The 21,024-nt window shown below is 42.8% G+C and overlaps 1 protein-coding gene across 1 annotated transcript in view; it reads left to right on the forward strand.

Moving 5' to 3' along the window:
- Window positions 1-21,024, forward strand: part of EVPL (envoplakin) — a 150,023-nt gene that overhangs the window by 91,776 nt on the left and 37,223 nt on the right. Inside the window, exons 10-11 of the mRNA XM_086930714.1 lie at window positions 3,017-3,130; window positions 12,576-12,722. Of these exons, the coding sequence (XP_086786840.1) occupies window positions 3,017-3,130; window positions 12,576-12,722 (261 nt within the window). The remainder of the gene's footprint in view (window positions 1-3,016; window positions 3,131-12,575; window positions 12,723-21,024) is intronic.

Raw genomic sequence — 21,024 nt, forward strand, 5'->3', positions numbered from 1 at the left:
TACATTGTTCTGGTATTACTCCCTTGCCTCAAGTTTCTGAAGCTGATCTTCGTGTCCCATTAACCTTTCCATCTCTTTTATTGTCGATCATAGGTCAGCATACAAACAACCTTGTGGAAAGGGGTATTGCAGCTCTATCACTAGGAATGACCTATGAGTCTACCATACTGCTAAATGCTTCCTTACAAGATCAATTGGAATTTCCGTTGCTCCCTGAGATTAACGCTGCTCAGCCCAGTATAGTGGATTCTCCAAGCGCTGTCGTGATGCTTTCAATTCAACCCACTCTATCCTCTATGGTTAAGCTACTCACTAAACAGTTAGCTGTCAGAAATATACATAGCCACATACACACACGCACACACATTACACTCCATTTGAAGATACACGTTTTTTGTATCCAGTGTTAGTTGACCATAATGTAGCTTTATTCTGCAGAATATATCTTGGATACCTTGCTGCAATCCTGTAACTTTAAGAAGTATATTCTCAGCTGATGTCAGAGAATGTAGGATCCTGTGATGTTTCACTGATGTGTCATATAGAGTGTACATGGCTTCCCACCATTGGAGTATTCCAATACCTGTTATCTCCTGTGGGTCACTGATATTTACAGATTTATTTTCGCAACATAGTAGTTCCTATATATTTTTTTTAGATTGACCAACCATGATGAACATTTTTTTATTGTGAGTATGAATTGTGTTTAGGTGCTTCCAAAGATATCTGCCTGGTGATGTTCCTGTGATATAGTAGCAAAACGTTTCAGTCATCGTAGTCATTAGTGCGCTTGACTGATCTGATGGAAGAACTCTGAACACTATCAAAAAATGAGAACTGACTTAACTCCACCCCCTCAATGGTCCAATTAAAAGACGGCCCGTAATAGGGATAAATTCTCACATATTTGAGTCATGGCCTACATATAAGCCTTCATATAGATATTTTCTTCATGAGTACATGAAAAGGCCAGCTTCCAAAGGGAAACAGGGTTTACAACGATGCCATTAAAACACGGTCTTGCTTAAATAACAAACAATTGCACTTTAGTTGTACTTTCGTGAAGTACTTAAGAACAATTCTGTTTTCTGAAGTGAGAAGAACAATAATGAATTTAAATACATTTTTAAATTAGGTGAAAATATGTTGCTTTCTGGTACAAACTGTATGAGGCACAAAGGATGATTTTATTGTAATTGTGAGGTTCGAGACTTAGAGCCTGATTTAGGTATCGGCAGACGGGTTATGGTCACAACGGTTCCGGATATCCCGTCTGCTGGAATATAAATCCCATAGAATATTATGGGATTTATTTTTCGGCAGATGAGATATCAGGACAGGATATGCAAAACCGTTGTGATGGAATAACACATCTGCCGTAATCTAAATCAGGCTCTTGGGTTCCCTTGTACTAAATTATCTTTTCAGTTGGTAAGACTCCAATACGTAAAATCGGAGCCGTTCTGACCACAAAATTGCATTTTACTATTCTAAACCCCAAACAGTGATTTTTTTTTTCAAACTTTATTTTTGTTGCAAAGCTAGACATTGTACATCTTTCCATTCTGGATTACCCGCTAGTGCATACAGCGCCACGTTTGTAAATGTAAATGTAAATGTACAGGTATTTATATAGCGCAAATCACCAACCGGTCTCTAAGCGCTTGCTTAGGGAACCCATCCTGGTATTCCCCTGTGAGATAACCCCGGCAGGGTATCTGCAAGGTGAAAGCCAGGCATCCCGTTTCATTTGCAATACAACATAAGTATAGCGCAGCCATTTAGCCCACATCCCGGAGGTCGGGCGGCGTTAGTAATCATTGTCGTGATCAGCAATTGTGCGGAAAACCCTAGTCTCTGCTTTTCAAAACGTCTAGCATCTGCTTTTATAATTCCTTACCTTCTGATTCTCCTAGGTAATCAAACCCATAACCCCAAACAGTGATTCTGTAAGATGCTAAGGAATCTTACAGAATCTCACTCTGCTTGGAGTATAGATACTTAATTGGTTTTAGGAAAAGATGTTTTAAGGGGGTCCCTTCCAGATACTGATTCCTTTAGGGGTATATTAATGTTTTCCAAAACATTAATATTTTACACCTTCTCAAAGGCTGTGGTAAGCCATTCGCAAACAGGAAGTGGTCCCCAAAGGACTCCTTCTCCTTTGTTAATATTCACAAAATATTTTTTAGGGGCAGGCTGTGTTCCATGTAAACACTGACTGCTCCTAGAAAAGTTTTATATCGTTTGTCTTTTTTTTGTTTTTTAACACCTTTAAGGAAAATGTGCTGCATTAAAAAAAATGTATATTACGTTATTTAGAAGCAATCACAGACATGGTGGTCTGCTTACCCCAGCAGTCCACCATTCCTGTGAATGTAGCCAATCAAAGTGGGTCGCAATTTGTGAACTACCTCCTGCACAAACGTTCTGTAGTTTGTGAACTGACCTATTAGTACATAGATCAGTACACAAAATACAAATACATTTGGGAAAAATTGGGTTGCTCTACTGAATTAATTTTTAGTACATTTATAAGAAATCCCAAATTGTGAATCGGTAAATGTTGCATTTCATGATTTCTACCAAGAATCTTTGTACATGAAAACCTACATTCTAATGTCTGCTATCGATTGAATACATTTTTTAAATCATTTCCTGATTTGTAACTGAGTGATATTGTTTGAATACATTCTGTTATTTGTGTGTATATTACTTCAAATGTTTTCGTGGAAATATTTGGATTTAAATACATTTATGAAACTGAGTGGTTGTTTGGCTAGTGGGTTTGAAAGGCTGGTGTGAATGAGGTTTTGACGGCTTGAAATGCTTGGTCACTTTTGAGTCTCTTTTTTAGACGCTGGTGTTGTTGGTTATTGAGCTGGTGGGAGGTAGGGCCTCTGTAATACTATGTTGGTTGTTCCCATTGATTTATACTTGTTTGGGGCATGCAGGGTTATAGTAACACTCTCCTTTTTTGTGATCTAATCAGAGATTGTTTTTGTTATCCACATAGTTCCAAGAGGATGCTGAAGTTGCAGCCCAGACCGTGAGAAAACTGAACTCTAACCTTGACAAATACAACAAGGATGCCCCCGGTGGTGTCTCCAACCTGCTGCTCCAACTGGAGGTGAGACCCTCTCATTACCTATTACATGGGACAGGCGTAGTTCATGTCTTCAGAAGGGCACTGTGTCTCATCATAGGATACCACATGAACATTTTTGTATGAGCGACAGATTGATAGGACATTTCCAGTATCACAGTCTGACATGTAGTCGGAATTAATCTTATGTTGTGACCTAAACCTCATCAGACGTAGGGCACTGCAGCCGTAGAGGTGACTGCAGAGATTCTCTGTAGACGGTGGCTGGGCCAGCAATGTAAAGCACCTTTTTTCTCTGCTTTTGCATTTGGTCCTAGGATCCACTAGGTCATGTCTGAGTGGAGCAAACAAACTGATTGATGCAATGTGATTTTGCTGCAGATGCTTATGCAGGTGAGGCATAGTGGTTTGACGAAATTCTTAAAATAGTTGGAGTCGGTCAAGGCTGTCTTTCATAATGAAGCAAACTGCTCTGCTTTGTGCATTTTGTAGTATTTTTATTAAATATGCAGTGAAGAGTGGAATTATGTAGGCTAGGTCAAGTTGACTAGAGCACTGACAATCTGTTGGTGTTTTGTTTAGTGGATTGGAGAGCGGAGTATTTTTTTCAGAAGCTTCAAGTGGTAGAATATGGATTTTACTACCACTCCTGTTCGGCTGTTGGTGCTGATATCTGCATCCCATATTGTTTATTGGCTCCTCACTTTGATTTTGATTAGTTGCGGGCACATCAGTGTTCTTTATTCAGTTTGAATGGTGGGGATCGGATAAGAAGCTCTGCTATAGAGTTTGTGAGCATTAGCCTCTGGAGTGGAAGTTTTAAGCTGTGGGGAGGTATTGAAGAGAGATGGCAGTCTTGGAGATTCTGCCTCTGGAATGGAAATTATGCAGTCTCAGGAGCTATTGAAGAGACAGGGGGACATGGGGATAGCCTTTGAGGAACTGTGCATGTATTCCAACAAAACAGATCTAACATTGGAAGGTCTGCAGCGGATGATCACCACAGGGCCTCTTGGCTGTAATCTGTTGTTGAGAAGAAAATTACCGAGTAATTGCTCATTTAGAATGCCCGGATTACATGGCATATAAGTGCTCATTGGATAAATGCACATTTAACACATTCTGCTTATTTGAGGTCACAGAATGTCCATGACCATTATCACAGTGGCATCCCCTGGTCACTGCACTCCAACACATCTAAAAACTATACAAAGAATATTAAAAACAAATATGATATGGGAGGTTGGTACACTGATAGACACAGAAGCAAAGGCTTGGAAACAAAGCACACAGGTGGATACTTGACTTTTATATTGGCGCAGCTACCATTTCAGATTTCATTCTAGATGTGCCAAGCCTTTACGCTACCCGGAAAAGGCTGTTGAGTCTTAAACAAGCAGCTACCTCATTTAAGGGAAGGTGAGAGTTCATAATGTCAGACAACCACAGATAATACGATTAGAAAAGTTATCTTTTATCACTTGCACAAACAGCAGTTAGACCGCATACAGACTTACTTTTGTAAGCATATACTGACTAAAAACATTCAGTTCTAACTGTCCGTGCACTAACTGTTGATTTCTCAAAATATGTGGATTTGAAATAAATGTTCTAATTTGTAAAGTACACATTCAACCCTGGGGGCATTTGGCATCGAATAACAAATCATTGTACCCAACACAATGGTACTCATGTTATCAGCCTCAGAAGGATAAAAGACTAAGGACCCAGATTCACAAAGGTAAACTTAGACCTGAAGTCTAAATTTAGACCTGAAATCTAAGTTCAGACATGATGTCTAAGTTTAGACCGGTAGTCTAGCTTTATACTTGATGTCTAAGTTAGACTAGTTACATTTGCGCCGGGGTTAGAAATCTAAGTTATGTGATAATTAGGAAAGGGAAACCATGAGGAATTTGATATGTTAAATACTGTTTTACACCGTATCCCTTTTTTCCACATTGAACCATCAGAATAGGAGGCATTCGCCACACCGGGTAAATACCTCAACCGGGGAGAATGGTAATTAATCTATTCACAACAGGAATCTGTATTGGAGTACAATAATGGATAACCAGTGGCCATTGAGAGGCTGATTCGCAAAGGTAAACTTAGACCTGTAGTATAAGTTTAGACTCGAAGTGTAACTTTTGACCTAAAGTCTAACTAGAGACCTGTAGTGTAACACAGATTCCTGTGGTGGATGGATTATTTGCCATTCTTCCTGTGTGAGGTATTTAACTGATGTGGAAAATACCTCATATTCTGATGTTTCAACTTGGAAATGAGGCATGACATGTAAATCGGTATTTAACTTATCAAATTTCTTACTTTCTATTTTCAATAGGGCTTTTTTAATTTATCTAATTATCACATAACTTAGATTTCTGACCTCAGTGCTAATTTCTGCGTGCACATGTATCAGGACTCAATCTTGAACTTATAATCAAGCACTTGGGTTGCCCTTGGCACCACAGCAGAATACGTTGAATCAAAATTGATTAAAAGCTTCAGTAACCAATTATAAATTTAAAGAAATTAGAATTGGCCCACGGAGCTAAACTACTCTAGATTGATCGAACCTGGACAGAGAAAGCTCTTCCCCTAAGCCCTTGTTTCTAAAAGTGGTGGTTGACTTACAGTAGCACATGTTGCTGAGAACAAAGTGTGTTCATTTCCATCCATATGGCCTGAGCTTGCATTTCATTAATGGGCCTTACAAGTGCAATTGAACCATGCACAGAACCTTAACTCTACTCACTCAGATATGGGAAGCCAGTGGAAAGACAACTACGATGGAGTAGCAAAGTCACATTTGTTCCACCACAAGTCTCTGTACCCGCCATTTGGGAAGACTCAAATAAAGGGCATTGCCCCGGTCAAGTCACACTAGAATTACATCTGGAGCATCAGCTCCCCGACTTTCAGAGGTCTAACAAAAAAATAATGAATGGAAGGATTTGAAGAGATAGAATTAGGAAGACGCTTTTACATTGACCTGAGGAATGAGAGACATGTCTGAGAAATACCAGGCAAGCCACATGTTAAAATAGGCACTCTGTGCCTCTGTGCATGGGAAAGTAGCACACGTTGGAAGGCCCAGAAGGGATATTTTACTCTTTCACCACCCCTATGATTTAGATCTTATCTGTATTTGGTTATAGTCAGTCTTAGGCCATTCATTTATTATTAACTAAAATACAATGTTGTAGCATACCTGTTGTGATCTTCTTTAACCCTTGAAATTGCAGAGTACCTGCACTAGTGTGCATATGAACATCGCCACTGTGGCATCTGAGCAACTAGCTCAACATAAACTTTTAATAGTCCTGGGGAGGCACATTAGGGGCACCATTGATTAAACAAAAAAGTAAAAGGCGTAGGGAGTCTGCCTGACTGGAACTAAGCGAGGACAGAACCTCCCATCCTAAATCTTGGAGGAAGCCAACTAGAATCACATGGACAGCAGAAATGCTGAACTCATGTTTGAAGGTGCAACAGTGTCAATAATGGTCAAAAAAAGTCAGACGACCAAAGCCAAGACAAAGCCACTAACTTACATCGTCATAAACTTTTGTAAGCAATAAGTGCCCTTTTAGGGACCAGACCTTTCCTGAAATGTATTAAGATAAAGATTTCAGATAGTCAAGTAATTGGGACACAAGCATAATTTCGAAGACTTTAGCTACATCGGGTAGCATAGGAATAGCCTGGTGGCACCATTGCCTTTCTAAATAGTCTAGAAGCGCACCAGAAGCAAAAGACAGATTGATACAAGGACTTCAAGCAGTGGCCACACATCTGACAATAAAACTAACAAAGCATGCAGGACAGGAGTCCAACAGAGAAGCTGATATCAAGTAGGTCAGCAGTGTTTCTACTGTTTCAACAGACACAATTATAAAAACAAGCACTGGCGTTGCCAATAGGTCTCGCATTAGGAAAGTGTGAGCTATTGGTATTGTAAATGACAATTATTTTTTTAATATGTGTTGGCATTGAAAATATATAAATTAATAGCATTGTTATTTACAAAGCCAATAGCTTGCACTTTCCTAATGCGAGTCCTATTGGCTATGGGAATGCTTGTTGTTAGCCAGCAAGGACAGTGCTGTTGTGGTGCTGAGTGATGCTGTTATGGTGCAGAGTGATGTGGTGGAGTCCCAGAGTGATGTGGTGGTGTCCCAGAGTGATGTGGTGGTGTCCCAGAGTGATGTGGTGGTGTCCCAGAGTGATGTGGTGGTGTCCGTGAGTGATGTGGTGGTGTCCGTGAGTGATGTGGTGGTGTCCGTGAGTGATGTGGTGGTGTCCGTGAGTGATGTGGTGGTGTCCGTGAGTGATGTGGTGGTGTCCGTGAGTGATGTGGTGGTGTCCGTGAGTGATGTGGTGGTGTCCGTGAGTGGTGTGGTGGTGTCCCAGAGTGGTGTGGTGGTGTCCCAGAGTGGTGTGGTGGTGTCCCAGAGTGGTGTGGTGGTGTCCCAGAGTGGTGTGGTGGTGTCCCAGAGTGGTGTGGTGGTGTCCCAGAGTTGTGTGGTGGTGTCCCTGAGTGGTGTGGCGGTGTCCCTGAGTGATGTGGCGGTGTCCCTGATTGATTTTGTGGTGTACATCAGTGATGTGGTGGAGTCCCAGAGTGATGTGGTGGTGTCCCAGAGTGATGTGGTGGTGTCCCAGAGTGATGTGGTGGTGTCCCAGAGTGATGTGGTGGTGTCCGTGAGTGATGTGGTGGTGTCCGTGAGTGATGTGGTGGTGTCCGTGAGTGATGTGGTGGTGTCCGTGAGTGATGTGGTGGTGTCCGTGAGTGATGTGGTGGTGTCCGTGAGTGATGTGGTGGTGTCCGTGAGTGATGTGGTGGTGTCCGTGAGTGATGTGGTGGTGTCCCAGAGTGGTGTGGTGGTGTCCCAGAGTGGTGTGGTGGTGTCCCAGAGTGGTGTGGTGGTGTCCCAGAGTGGTGTGGTGGTGTCCCAGAGTGATGTGGTGGTGTCCCAGAGTGGTGTGGTGTTGTCCCAGAGTGGTGTGGTGGTGTCCCAGAGTGGTGTGGTGGTGTCCCAGAGTTGTGTGGTGGTGTCCCAGAGTTGTGTGGTGGTGTCCCTGAGTGGTGTGGCGGTGTCCCTGAGTGATGTGGCGGTGTCCCTGATTGATTTTGTGGTGTACATCAGTGATGTGGTGGTGTCTCTGAATGATGTGGTGGTGTCCCTGAGTGATGTGGTGGTGTCCCTGAGTGATGTGGTGGTGTCCCAGAGTGATGTGGTGGTGTCCCAGAGTGATGTGGTGGTGTCCCAGAGTGATGTGGTGGTGTCCCAGAGTGATGTGGTGGCGTCCCCGAGTGATGTGGTGGTGTCCCCGAGTGATGTGGTGGTGTCCCCGAGTGATGTGGTGGTGTCCCCGAGTGATGTGGTGGTGTCCCCGAGTGATGTGGTGGTGTCCGTGAGTGATGTGGTGGTGTCCCCGAGTGATGTGGTGGTGTCCGTGAGTGATGTGGTGGTGTCCGTGAGTGATGTGGTGGTGTCCATGAGTGATGTGGTGGTGTCCGTGAGTGGTGTGGTGGTGTCCCAGAGTGGTGTGGTGGTGTCCCAGAGTGGTGTGGTGGTGTCCCAGAGTGGTGTGGTGGTGTCCCAGAGTGGTGTGGTGGTGTCCCAGAGTGGTGTGGTGGTGTCCCAGAGTGGTGTGGTGGTGTCCCTGAGTGGTGTGGTGGTGTCCCTGAGTGATGTGGTGGTGTCCCTGATTGATTTTGTGGTGTACATCAGTGATGTGGTGGTGTCCCTGAGTGGTGTGTTGGTGTCCCTAAGGGCTGTGGTGGTGTCCCTGAGTGCCGTGGAGGCCTCTTCCCTGGAATCCGAAACAGCTTGTCATAACACTTCTTAACACGTAAACATCGCCTTATAAATGACCATGCCCCGGTCCTAAATAAGGCACAAACACGAGCTCAGAAATGCCTTGCTTGCACTGGCCATTTTCGAGCTGCATTTCCTCCTCCAAACTAGAACATTCTTCCAATAACATAAACCTCTTGGTGGGGGCGGAGGGGGGCACTTCTCCGCAAAGCGTTTCTTCCTTCACACGAACACCCACTGCCCCTACAGAGACATATTCGGGCGTGTTGGTGGCCACGCTTGAGCGGACTCGAAAAACAACCCTCAAGTGAAAACACACGAGCTGTACATTTATAATTATGGCTCCTCGGGACTTCTGTGTAGGTGTGTGTCCGTGTCTTTCTGTTTCATTGGTGCAAACTGCGTTTAAAGCAAACACCACATTTGCAAGGAAAGTGTGGAGTTGATTCTGCTTACACTAGCCCTTTCTGTGTCGCACATTTGCACCCGTGAAAGTGCCGCGAGGACACACTTCCTACCCTTTTGTCTGCCCGTCTTTGTGGACGGGCCCTGGAGCATGTCAAATTCCCATGCAGAGCAAATTTAACCCGAGAAAAAAAAACAGCCAAACAAATAAGTATGTCTGACCGCAAGCAAGCGATCGCTTGATACTCGGCTACACTTTCTCTCGGTTCTTGATGAGTCATTTAAATATATAAATAATAATGAATACAATTCTGAAGTTTCCACAGAACTCTTGAAATGTGAGTGTGCTCGCGGAGAAGTTTACATACAGAAAGAGAGTTTGGGAGTGCAAACACAGCCTGGTGACCGTGAGAAGTGTGAAGTAGGGGGCGGGGGGAGTGGATGCCTGAAGTGAAGCTGCTGGCACCACGCTGGGGTAGCAACAGATGGCTGGCTTTGATGTGGTGATGCAATGGGTAAGCCTGTGGGGAAATGCGTGTGCTTGGCTGGGCTGCCTCTGATGATCTAATGCGAGTCAAGGAAGGCAGGCGCTGGAGAGGGAGGGGGTGGGAGAAGCTGTGTGCGGGAGGCTGGGCTGGCTGGGCTCGTTCACGAGAGGCTTGTGGTCACGTGATTCTCCTGTTTTTCACATGCACTCCCCATTTCCCATTCCTGCGGAATGGTATGAAGATGTGCACATAAATTCCGCGAAATTGTTTGAGAAATAAAAACATTTCTCCAGATTAGCGCCTGCTTCAAGGAGGCGTTACTTTGCATGACTCTTTGCTGGCGCAAGGTATTCGAAAACCTGTCATTTGATTTGAGTGCTGCGCTACCCCTCTGCTGAGTTAACAGAAGTAACTTAATTGTTTGAAAGAGCGCACAGCTCCGTCCTGCGCCTGCACAGACTCGGTCTGTGCGCCCATCACACCATGGCGCCTGTTAAACCCACACCAGCGAGGGAATGAAAACAACAGCTGTGCGCCGAATGTTCCTCTGCATTCATCTGAGATAGAGGAGCGCTGCTGAGAAACGTGCCTGGAGAGGGGCTCCGTTTCACTGCAAGCGCAAGAGGAACAGAGCGTGTTTGCGGTAGAAATAGACCTCTGATGACCTCAGCGCTCCAGCTGCGCCCTCCGAAAGAGGACATCTGATTTTAATATTGGGATCAAAAACTGCATCTACGGCTACGCGCAGGCGGGGCTGAACCTTCCAGACCACCTTGAGATGCTAGAAACCTGTAAAAAGCAACAACAATAAATACATTCTGCAACCAGGTCTCTTGGGATACAGGTTTCAGACACCCCACTGGATTACGTCTTTAGTTTGGTGATGTCACATCAAAGTCTGGCTTTGTTAGGTTAAAAACAAGAAGGTTTCCTGCATGCTTGGCGCACAAGTGCGGTTTACATGGAGTACAATAAGTGATATGCACAGAGACTAGCACGTGGTGTCTGCCTGGCAGTGCTTAATTCGAGACGGTGGTTTCTCGATATTCGTGATCAAGCCTGTTGTGATTTCCCTAGATACAGTGGGCACACACAACCTCAGTTCCACACCAAGACAACCAGTGTCAGTAAGTGGAAGATTAATGTCCTTCTGCCACATCTGCCTCCACTCTCATAGGATAACAAGTATGTGGATCAAAAGAAAAGTGCGATTTAGTGCATGGGGGAGGGGGCATATTTACAAGACCGGGAGAGAAAATAAAGAGAAACAAGGATGAGGCAGATACCAGACGGCAAGGCTGTGATTGCGTGGAGAGAGAGAGAGGGGAGGTGCTGGTGTGGGAGGGGGGAGGAGTGCTGCTAGGGCAAGGCTGTGATTGCGTGGAGAGAGAGGGGAGGTGCTGGTGTGGGAGGGGGGAGGTGCTGGTGTGGGAGGAGTGCTGCTAGGGAAAGGCTGTGATTGCGTGGAGAGAGAGGGGAGGTGCTGGTGTGGGAGGGGGGAGGAGTGCTGCTAGGGCAAGGCTGTGATTGCGTGGAGAGAGAGGGGAGGTGCTGGTGTGGGAGGGGGGAGGTGCTGGTGTGGGAGGAGTGCTGCTAGGACAAGGCTGTGTTTGCAGGGAGAGAGAGGGGAGGTGCTGGTGTGGGAGGGGGGAGTTGCTGGTGTGGGAGGAGTGCTGCTAGGGGAGGAGAAGCCCTGGACGTGAATGCTCGTTCATGTTTGATCACGTGATTCACGTGAACTGCATGAAAACCGCGGCTGAAAGCCCTCTGGTTTGAAGAGAAAATAGCCGACTTGAATTCTCCCCATTTCCCATTCCTGCGGAATGGTAAAGGCGAGACCTAACAATGATAATTGACACAATGAATCAATTTGTATCTAATGTTCGCAACTTTCTCAAGTATCAGTAACTTAAAAGACCAGCAGAGAGCCAAGTTCTGCCACAGTTTAAAAAATATCTCTATCCTTTTCCAAAGAAAGGTCCAAGAGAATGCTATATGTGGACCGTAGCAGAAATCTGTTTTACTCACACCTATTAGTCAAAAGTGTGCTTTTTTCTCAAGTCATTCTAACTCCTCCTGTCTTGAGAAGGAGTGGAGATGACTGCTAACAATGCACACAAACATTTCAAGGCAGACTGAGATAGCTGACAGTTTGGAGCCTCTGAGAGACGAAGGCAAGGTGGTTAAAAAACTGATAGTCAGCAAAAAAAGTGTTATAATGGGGGATCTTGAGTTTTTGAACAATTTAAGCAATGCAATCAGTTTGGAAGCCTGGACCCTTATCAAACCTTTGATAGTAAATGTTTCGCATGCTGACCATGTTAGTTAATGTACACTCTGTGCACCCAAGTGGTAGAGGTCTGGTGCCACGGCTAGGGCGACTGCGCCAGACGCTGGGGATCACGGATCGATCCCCGGCTCCAGCGGCAGGGGTCTGCCCAGCACCATGCGACTGGGCAATAGCTCACTTAATCTTCCTAACGGCCCCCAGCGCCGGGATACCCCAATAGGGTGAGCCGTGCGCTATACAAGTACTGGATTTACATTTATTTACATTTTACCTCTCAGCAATGCAATATTTTTACTTTTTAGAGTTAAACTCACTCAGGTGTCTTAGATAAATGTAGTGGCTCTTCCTCCAGAATGGCTAAAAGAGTGAGCCTTTTTTTCATAATGTTATTGGAAAATCGATGTTTGTTTTTGGGTACAGATTTCCAAGGCCCCATTTCATTTCCTTCTCCCTAGAAAGATGAGAAGACTCTGCACGAGGTGGAGAGGGATGTGGCTGACCTGAAGAGGCGAAGCCCTGAGATCGCACCACTAAAGCAGCGCAGGATACAACCCTCACAGTCTACGATGGTGGACACTGTATGTGACTTCGACCAGGGAGAGGTAAGGAGACTTGTCTTCATTATCACTTGCAGACGGGGAGAATTGTACTAGAGCCAAAGTCACTGGATGAATCCTATTTTCAGTGGTTTTGGCAGTGGAGTAATGGCTGTAAGAAAGCTAATAGGATGCTAAGCATGCCCGTGCCATAACATGATACTTAGACGTTTTAAGGTCCCTGCCTATTGAAGATCACCTTAACCCAGTTTTCATTATGCAGTGTACCCCTGACTTCAAACTTCTAGTTCTACCTGTATGATGTTTTGGTAAGGAACTGGATGTTTTGTAGTCGAGACATGAGTGGAAGTCGCTTAATGGGACCATGAAGATGCCACATCAAGTGTCGTCCATAGAAGCCTTTACAGATGGTTCTTATCTCCCATTTAAAATTACACAAATTTACATTTCTTCCTGTGCTCCACTCCAGGGTCTGCAAATGATAGTACTACACAGATAACACAAATCCTGTAATACAACAAGCCACATTAAAATACTAAGGGGGCTATTCACAAACGTAAACTTACATGTGAGTAAATCTGTACGTGTACGTTTACTCTTACACTTTTGATTAACTTTACTACCGTACTTTCGTGTATTCATCATTTAGGAGTGTAAAGTTACTCAGAAATGCAACCTTTAATGTCCCCACCCGATGAATTCAGGGTGTAGAGCCTAATTTCAAAGTATAAAGTTAATACTCGTGACTTTTCACAAGTAGGTAGAAGTATACAATGGTAAAGTATAGAAAAAAGTTAAAACATTTATTAAGCCTAAAACTAAATTAGTAAAAATATTATAATGTTAAATATGATTGTAAATTAATTTAAAATATTCATTTTAAATTCAGACTAGCCACAGCAATATTAACTTAATTTGAATTTAATATTTAATTATTTCGAATATATCAAATGAAATAAAAATAATTTTTCTTAAGATTTAAATATTAAAAAACACTTAAAGCATACCATTTATATGTATTTAATATAAAGTGAAAATACTTACTTATGAATAGATTGAAAACAAAACAATAATTTTTTTTAAGTTACTGCTTGAATTTTAAGATGTTAACATTTTATAATAAGTTAATATTTATTTTTTATTAATATGTAATTTTAACATCAAATTAAATGTATTTATATTTTTTAAATGTTCGAATAACTTAATATAATTTAACAATAGCACCTATGAATACTTATTTTAAGTCCTTGCCTCCATTATTTTCAATGAGAGGATGTTGCAGTACCATTGGTTGGCCTTTGTGGTGCTGGGCTTACTTCATTATTCCAGCTCTGTGCTGGAGTATATTTACCACTGATTTGAGTACTCTTTGCATGAAGTAACTTTATAAGAACAGTTTGTAAATATAAATAAGATTACTCTTTTGTGGATGGGTGCACATACCTCCCTATAACCATTCCTAACACACCCTCAACATCTCTTTACTCCTTCCTTTTCCCCTCTCTGTTAGTGGTAAGTATTCCCCCATTTTCCAGCTATCTCTCCCTCTTACATTTACTACTAAAATGAATACTTTTGTGTGCGAAAGCATCACAGTCGTGACAGAGATTGCTGTACAGAAAAGGATAGGAGAGGCAGAGGAAGAACCACTGCACGTAATTTTGACAATATAATTTTGCGGTAGGTTAGAAGTAATATTGTTGTTCTGTTAAATGTACTACAAAATGCAGTTTGTGAATAGGCCCCTAAGGTGCTAAAAACTACTCACAGTGATAGATAATTAGCCGCATTAGATTCTACCACTCTTTCTTCATCTGACCAGATTTATTAAGCAATGATAAACTTTTCATCATATTTTGAGGGTCTTTGACATAACAGATTCATGCAATGAAGGTGAAACTTGCCTACTTATATTATTGCAGGCATTGAAAAATCTACTTGTCTGTAAGTGACAGTGTGCTAGCACATCATGCCTTAGTAATGTATTTATTAAAAATGTGTCTTTAAACATGAACTGAGAAACACTCCTACCCCTGCCCTGATGGCAATGCTATTAGTAAACTGAGAGGAAAGTCAGCAATCAGGTGAACCCTATATGCGGGATGGATTCTTGATGCACATGGAGCTAACATTTAGTCTATTTAATCAAACAAAAGTATTTTTTGTACAGCAGAAATTCTGAACTCACATGTTTGAAGGTGCACTCATATGTGAGAATGAAGAAAAGGGCGACTCTGTAAAATTTGCCAATGATCACACAATTTGAGACAAGTTTACTGGTCAAGTACATTACAGTTAGGTTGAGTAGATTATTAAAGTGACTTGACCTGCATTTCTAGTAAAGATTTTATGATTTTTCAAGGCCTGTGTTGCTAGACTCTGAGAAACCTTGATTGTATTGATTGGTAACTGACCATTTAAAAATGATGCTCCAATTTCAATTTTACAGTTTGACAAATTTATGGACCACTAAACCGAAAATTGAAATGGTATTTATCATAGGATTTTCAAGTGCAAATGGGTAACAACACAGTGGTGCCTGTTGCCCCTACTCATCTTCACAGTGACACCTGCAGCTGTCAGCACAACACGCCACAGACAACCAGCGTATAAAAGAGCCCATCAATTATGGTACGGGACAGGGCAGTGCAATTTCACAATGCCATGTTCATGTCAGATTACTTGCACACTCTTCTATGACTTTGATGCATTGTGCAAACTTTCAGATTTTGTATTAAACTTCAACATTTCTCAAAATAACTTGGGAGCTGCAGAATTGCTTAGCTCAATTATTCATTGACAAATAGGGGATTGGGTTGACAGATCTCAGAATATATTGTGAATTGAGATGTAGAGAAAACCATCTAAAACGCTCCTGTGCATCATGATCAGACACTGGCCCACAGATGAAGACCAGACCATAAAATGTCCCATGTTCAAAGCAAACCTGTGGTATTGGAATAGGTCATGTAAGGAATATATGCATCATATATACATCATGTACCCCTCCTCCCGTCCCAATCTGTTTCAAGGAGGATATTCCACTCAGGGCCGTCTTTTTAGCCCCCCCCCCCCTTGACCTCCTTCTACACTAATTCTCTCACTAACGCTCTCCAACAGTACCCCTCACTTCTCCAACACCCCCTTAACATACATTTAATTTTTTTTTAAATATCTACTCATAGTGGACTCACACCGTTTTGTGTTCTGCATAGCACTCATTCTTTGCAGCAAGCACATTATCCATCTGCACTACTTTATGATAAGTAAAAACTGACACTAGACAAAACTCTGATCTCTCACCAGCAGTAAAATTAATCACCAAGGTTATCTTGACATTTTTATTGTTGCTTGAAAAATTGATGGACTCACAGATGTTCTCCTTTTAAACCTATAATTTATTTTCAAACACTGCGCCCCACACCAAAGTCAGCATCAGGTACAGCTGCAGAGGTCACACTGCCCTAAAGCTGATTACACCGGGGCTAAGCAACTCCAAGGTTCCTCTTCAAAAGGTCAATTTACACAGGCGGATTTACTCATGTGTAAATGTATTCCTGTACCAAGTAATAACTTAACACTTTATTGCTATTCGCTGTGTCTTAGTACACATTTACATGTCTCTACCCCCTCAACACTGGATGTGAAAAAGTCTGATGCAACAGCATTTACTAGTGCAAAATTAATACTAGTTTATTTTCACACATAGGCGAAGGTCTCTGAAACCAGGAATGAGAGTTGCCTGTGGTAAAGTCTAGGAAAAAATCTAAACTTAAATAATCATTAAAACATTTTTTGTAATATTATAATGTGAAATAAAAAAAAATAACTAACTTAAAATATTTATTAACTTAGAACTGAAATGTTACAGCAGATTAATTCATTAAATTAAATGGTTAATAACTATTTAAATAAACACAGTATATTATGTAGTTTATATTTATTACTTAAAATATTCTAAAACATCCCACTCAGAATAATTTTTATATTTATTATTTAGTCAATTTTATTAAAACATATTTGTTTTATTCATTTTCTTTTTTATTAAAAGTTTTAATTATTTTTAAACAACAATTAAATATTAATGTATTCAATTAAATAAAACATAATTTTTAAAATAAACATTTAAAACTATACACACATGTATATAAAACATAATGTATACATATGTGTGTGTGTATATATATTATACGCCAAATATGTAATATAAAAATAGAAATAATTAATTGTATTTAACATTATTTTCTATGGGGTGTTATATTAGGTACCTGCCTCAAACTTGTTCTATGAGAATCTGATGCAGTACTTGTGAGTGGTCATTTGCAGTGCTGGACATACTTCAATACTGGGCTGGAGAACCTTTATTATTGTTTTGGATCCTATTTATCTCTAATAATTTTTAAACGCTGATTGAAAATAGCAATGAGTTTATTCTTTTGTGGATGGATGTCTATATTTGCTTGTTCTGCCCTAAAGCCCTCCTTACCCCTCACTAACCCTCTACAATTCAGTAGTAAGTATTCCCCATTGTCGAGCCCCTTCCCCAGGTTTATTCTACAATTACTAATAGGTTTTTGAATAGCATTGTATAGTAGTGAGTAGTCTATCGTAAGGCTGTTGTAGTTCTGCGTATTGCACAATATAGGTTGTGAGTAGGCCCTTTAGTTTGCAACCTGGGAAGAAGGCACCATTAGCTCTATTCTTTGAAGAATGGAAGGGTGGATTTGAGGTTATGGAAGCAGATGGATTCCAATTTTTACACCTACCACAGTGTGGCAAAGGCCCACAGATGAGGGAGAGGTGTATGGCCATGGCACCTTTCAGAATCTTGAATATATCTTCAAAGCTCTTAACAGGTTTCAGAAGGCTTGTACTCTTCAATGGGAGTAGGAGCTATCAGTCTGACATCTCTGTCAGGTCTCTGGACCTCATCTGGCAGAGGGTGGGAATATCCTCTAGGCTCTAGGGTATCAAAATAAATGCCTGTAAGGCATTTTACCATTGGTACTGTGCATGAGACAGCATGAGAAGTACATGTCTTGAGACCAGGAAGCTTTGCTGGAGGAATTGGGGCCTCTGGGAGCAATGTTTCACATTTGATGGAACAGCAAAAAGGTACAAATCTTTAGTAAGAGGTCCTCCTCTTACAATTTAATGTAAATTGCAGCCCCCCCCCCCCCCCCGGGGGATTCTGATTGTCCATATTCTTGTAGCAGCTTAATGTAACCTACCGCAATCATGAGGAATGTCGTCCTTCTCTCACTTAGATGCAATCTACTTCAAAATACCCTGCTATGGAAAAAACCTCCGCACCCATCTCTGATCACAACCATACATTTGCTAATGCTTTGGAGGCCTTTCGTTGAGCACACAGCAAGTATGGCCTTAGCCACCAATAAAAATCTTTCGTTGACGTAAAATAGCAAGCAATTTATCTCTCCACTTGCAGTGTTGAGAATTTAGAATTTAGGGACTCTTGAAAAGCAGCAGGCAAGGAATATTAAAAATACTGGAAGGGAGTGTTGTGCTTGTGATGGCTCGATTCCAATTTTAACGATAAATGATATCAATTTGCTCACCACCCTAAATTCAGGAGTCTTCACACCATCACTATTATCTAAGTATTTGCATTTCTTCTGCTGCAGTGTATTGTCTCATGCTTCACACTTTGTAAATCGGTACAAAGAAAAACAAATTATGCCTGGTATGTTAAATTTAAAAGATAATGTACCAAGATAGTAATTACACTTGCATATATTTTCTCTCTCTTACCCTAAATAACTGTTCTTGCACACTTGTTGAAAGCGTGCAAATTAACCTTTATCACTCTTGTGGGCTCACTATCAGTGACGTCCTGCAATCTCATGATGGCAAGAGAAATAAGAACCTTTCTCCATAAGTGACCGTAAAGGCAGACACTCACATGATGGGGCGCACCCAAGAAACACAGATCAGGACATATCAGTGTGAACTGCCATTTGACGGGATTATTTCCCCTTTACAGAGTTAAAAACCCTGCTTTGCTCACACCTCCTTCCTGCTGTTGAAGCAGTGGGACATCAGATACTTCCATGAAAAGATTCACACTGCAAATGTCAACTAGACCCTGAGGAGGTCCCACCGCCTCCTTGTTCTGTGTCTCCATTGCGAGAATAAACATCTGGATACAACTATTCGACCAGTGCTGGCAGACAAAAACATTTACTGCAGCTGGGGCTTAAACACAATATGAAATATGCATACTCTGTAAAAAGGTTCTAAAGGCCCACAAAACGTCCCCGGCAATTCATGCTGGGTACTGCTACAGCAATAATCATTACAGCTGAATAGAGAGAAACACAACACAAAATTCTAGATGCATCTTAAAGAAATATGTTTTTTAAGTTTAGCTTCCTGAAAACTGGTCGAACAGATGAGTAATATGGCTGAGATACCCGCCACCCCCTCTCAACACAATCCCCAAGGATGGGAAACTGGAAACGGTGATGAAGTTTTTGGAAAACGGGAGGGAGTGACCCTCCCGGCCGTATTTATTAAAATATGAAACAAAATTAAAACATAAAATAAACAGTTTCATAATATGTACAATTTCATTACCACATTGCGATGTTTGGCTAACCTTAACATATTCTCTAATACAAAGGTTCTCCTAGCCGAACTAACATCCTACAAAACATTACTTGAAATTTTGAAATTGTACATCCTAACGTTTAAGGGCCAACGGCAAGGTCGTCACCGGTGTCAAGATCCCTAACCCCGAAATATCCCCCTCACTTGTGAAGGGCGACCGCACAGAGGCGTACCTCAAGTGCAACTACCAATTTCCCTTGACTTGACGGGGGCCCCAATAAAACTCGACGCCACTTAGAGGTCGTACGAGGACTCGTGTGAGGTATCTAGAAGGTAGCGTAGACCCCCCCCCAAACCCCACACAACTTACCACATCTGCCGTCGCAGACGTCCTGGCCCCGGGAAATTCCCCAGGAGGGGGCTGTAACCCCTCCTACCCAGGAAGGGGCCTTGACCGCCTTTCCTTTCCTTTCGGCGACCCATCCTTAGAAGGGACCGCCTCCCCGTTGAGGGGCCAATGGCCACCTCCCCCGAGCGCTCCCATCCGTGCTGGGTGACGCCCACTCATAGGGATCTTCCAATTAGTGCTCACCGATCATGACCTTACCGCCACAGGCCGGATAGTTGACCGGCTATCCGGACCCCCCACAAAACTCCTACCTAAAGGTCATGTTATAACGTCTTTAGCCATGCTAAGAAGTCTCCTATGAGTAACTCATTCCCCACCCGAGACAAATGCACACCATCCCCCAAATACATACTGTCATCATTAATACACCCATGCGGAATAGAATGCAGTGTCTTGGAACGGAACAACCTACTCACTTTGCTATTAAGCTTTCTAACAGAATGATTCAAAGCAGAAACAGAAAAGGCCCCCGCCACACTTTTCGTGGGATCATATGGGACCACGCAATTGTGCACCCTGGAACTCTCCTCGCTAACCAACTTACAGTGGAAAGCATCGCCCCAAGAAGAAGTCGTCTACCAGTGGTGACCAAATCATTGCCCCCAAGATGTACTATGACTACAGACGGCGGTGACCTCGTCCGCCCTAGCAAACCCTCGAAAAATGATTGAAACTGGTCAATACAGAGACCGCCTCTTCCGTAGAAGGACACACTGTACCCGTATTCCCCAGCCACGTGAATCATATCACCTGCCTTGAATACGTCCGCGGCACGCCTCACGTATGAGTGGCCCACGACCCACACCTCCTTTTTCACAGTCGGTGATGTCTGACCGCTGGCCCGGTGTTGGGTCGACTGCATAGTCCGCCCCGCCTCGTAGGCTTGCGCAACTGAAAAACCAAACAAAAATAAGAAGCGTGAGTACATCATTACAGCTTCACAACATGTGCAACCGCACATACCTTTTATAACAATTGGAGGACCAACGCCCCACCCGTTTAACTTGTTCCACATTCAGACCCCTGGCTGTAGCCTCTGTAGCAGCCCCTATCCGAAAGGAATGGGTCCCAAACTCGCCCGGGTTCAAGCCCGCAGCGGTAATCGACATCGCAAGCACCCGCTGAAACTGAAACCTTGTCAGTGGGGTGGCGTCAGCGTGTCTCAACAAGGTCCCCCCCCCATGATGCCACCCTTCGTGCTAAATAATCCTCTAAACACTTTACCGGGCACATGGAGGACCCGGGAATCCTGCGTATGACTATGCAGTCACCCATCCCACTTTGATCGGTCTTGGACCTGACAAATGAGACAGTCATTGTCTCCCCTCTGATCTGAACGTGCTCCTGGCACAGTCCTCCTGTCACATC

The sequence above is a fragment of the Lissotriton vulgaris genome, chromosome 7 (assembly GCF_964263255.1).
Source record: "Lissotriton vulgaris chromosome 7, aLisVul1.2, whole genome shotgun sequence".
Classification (NCBI taxonomy): Eukaryota; Metazoa; Chordata; class Amphibia; order Caudata; family Salamandridae; genus Lissotriton; species Lissotriton vulgaris.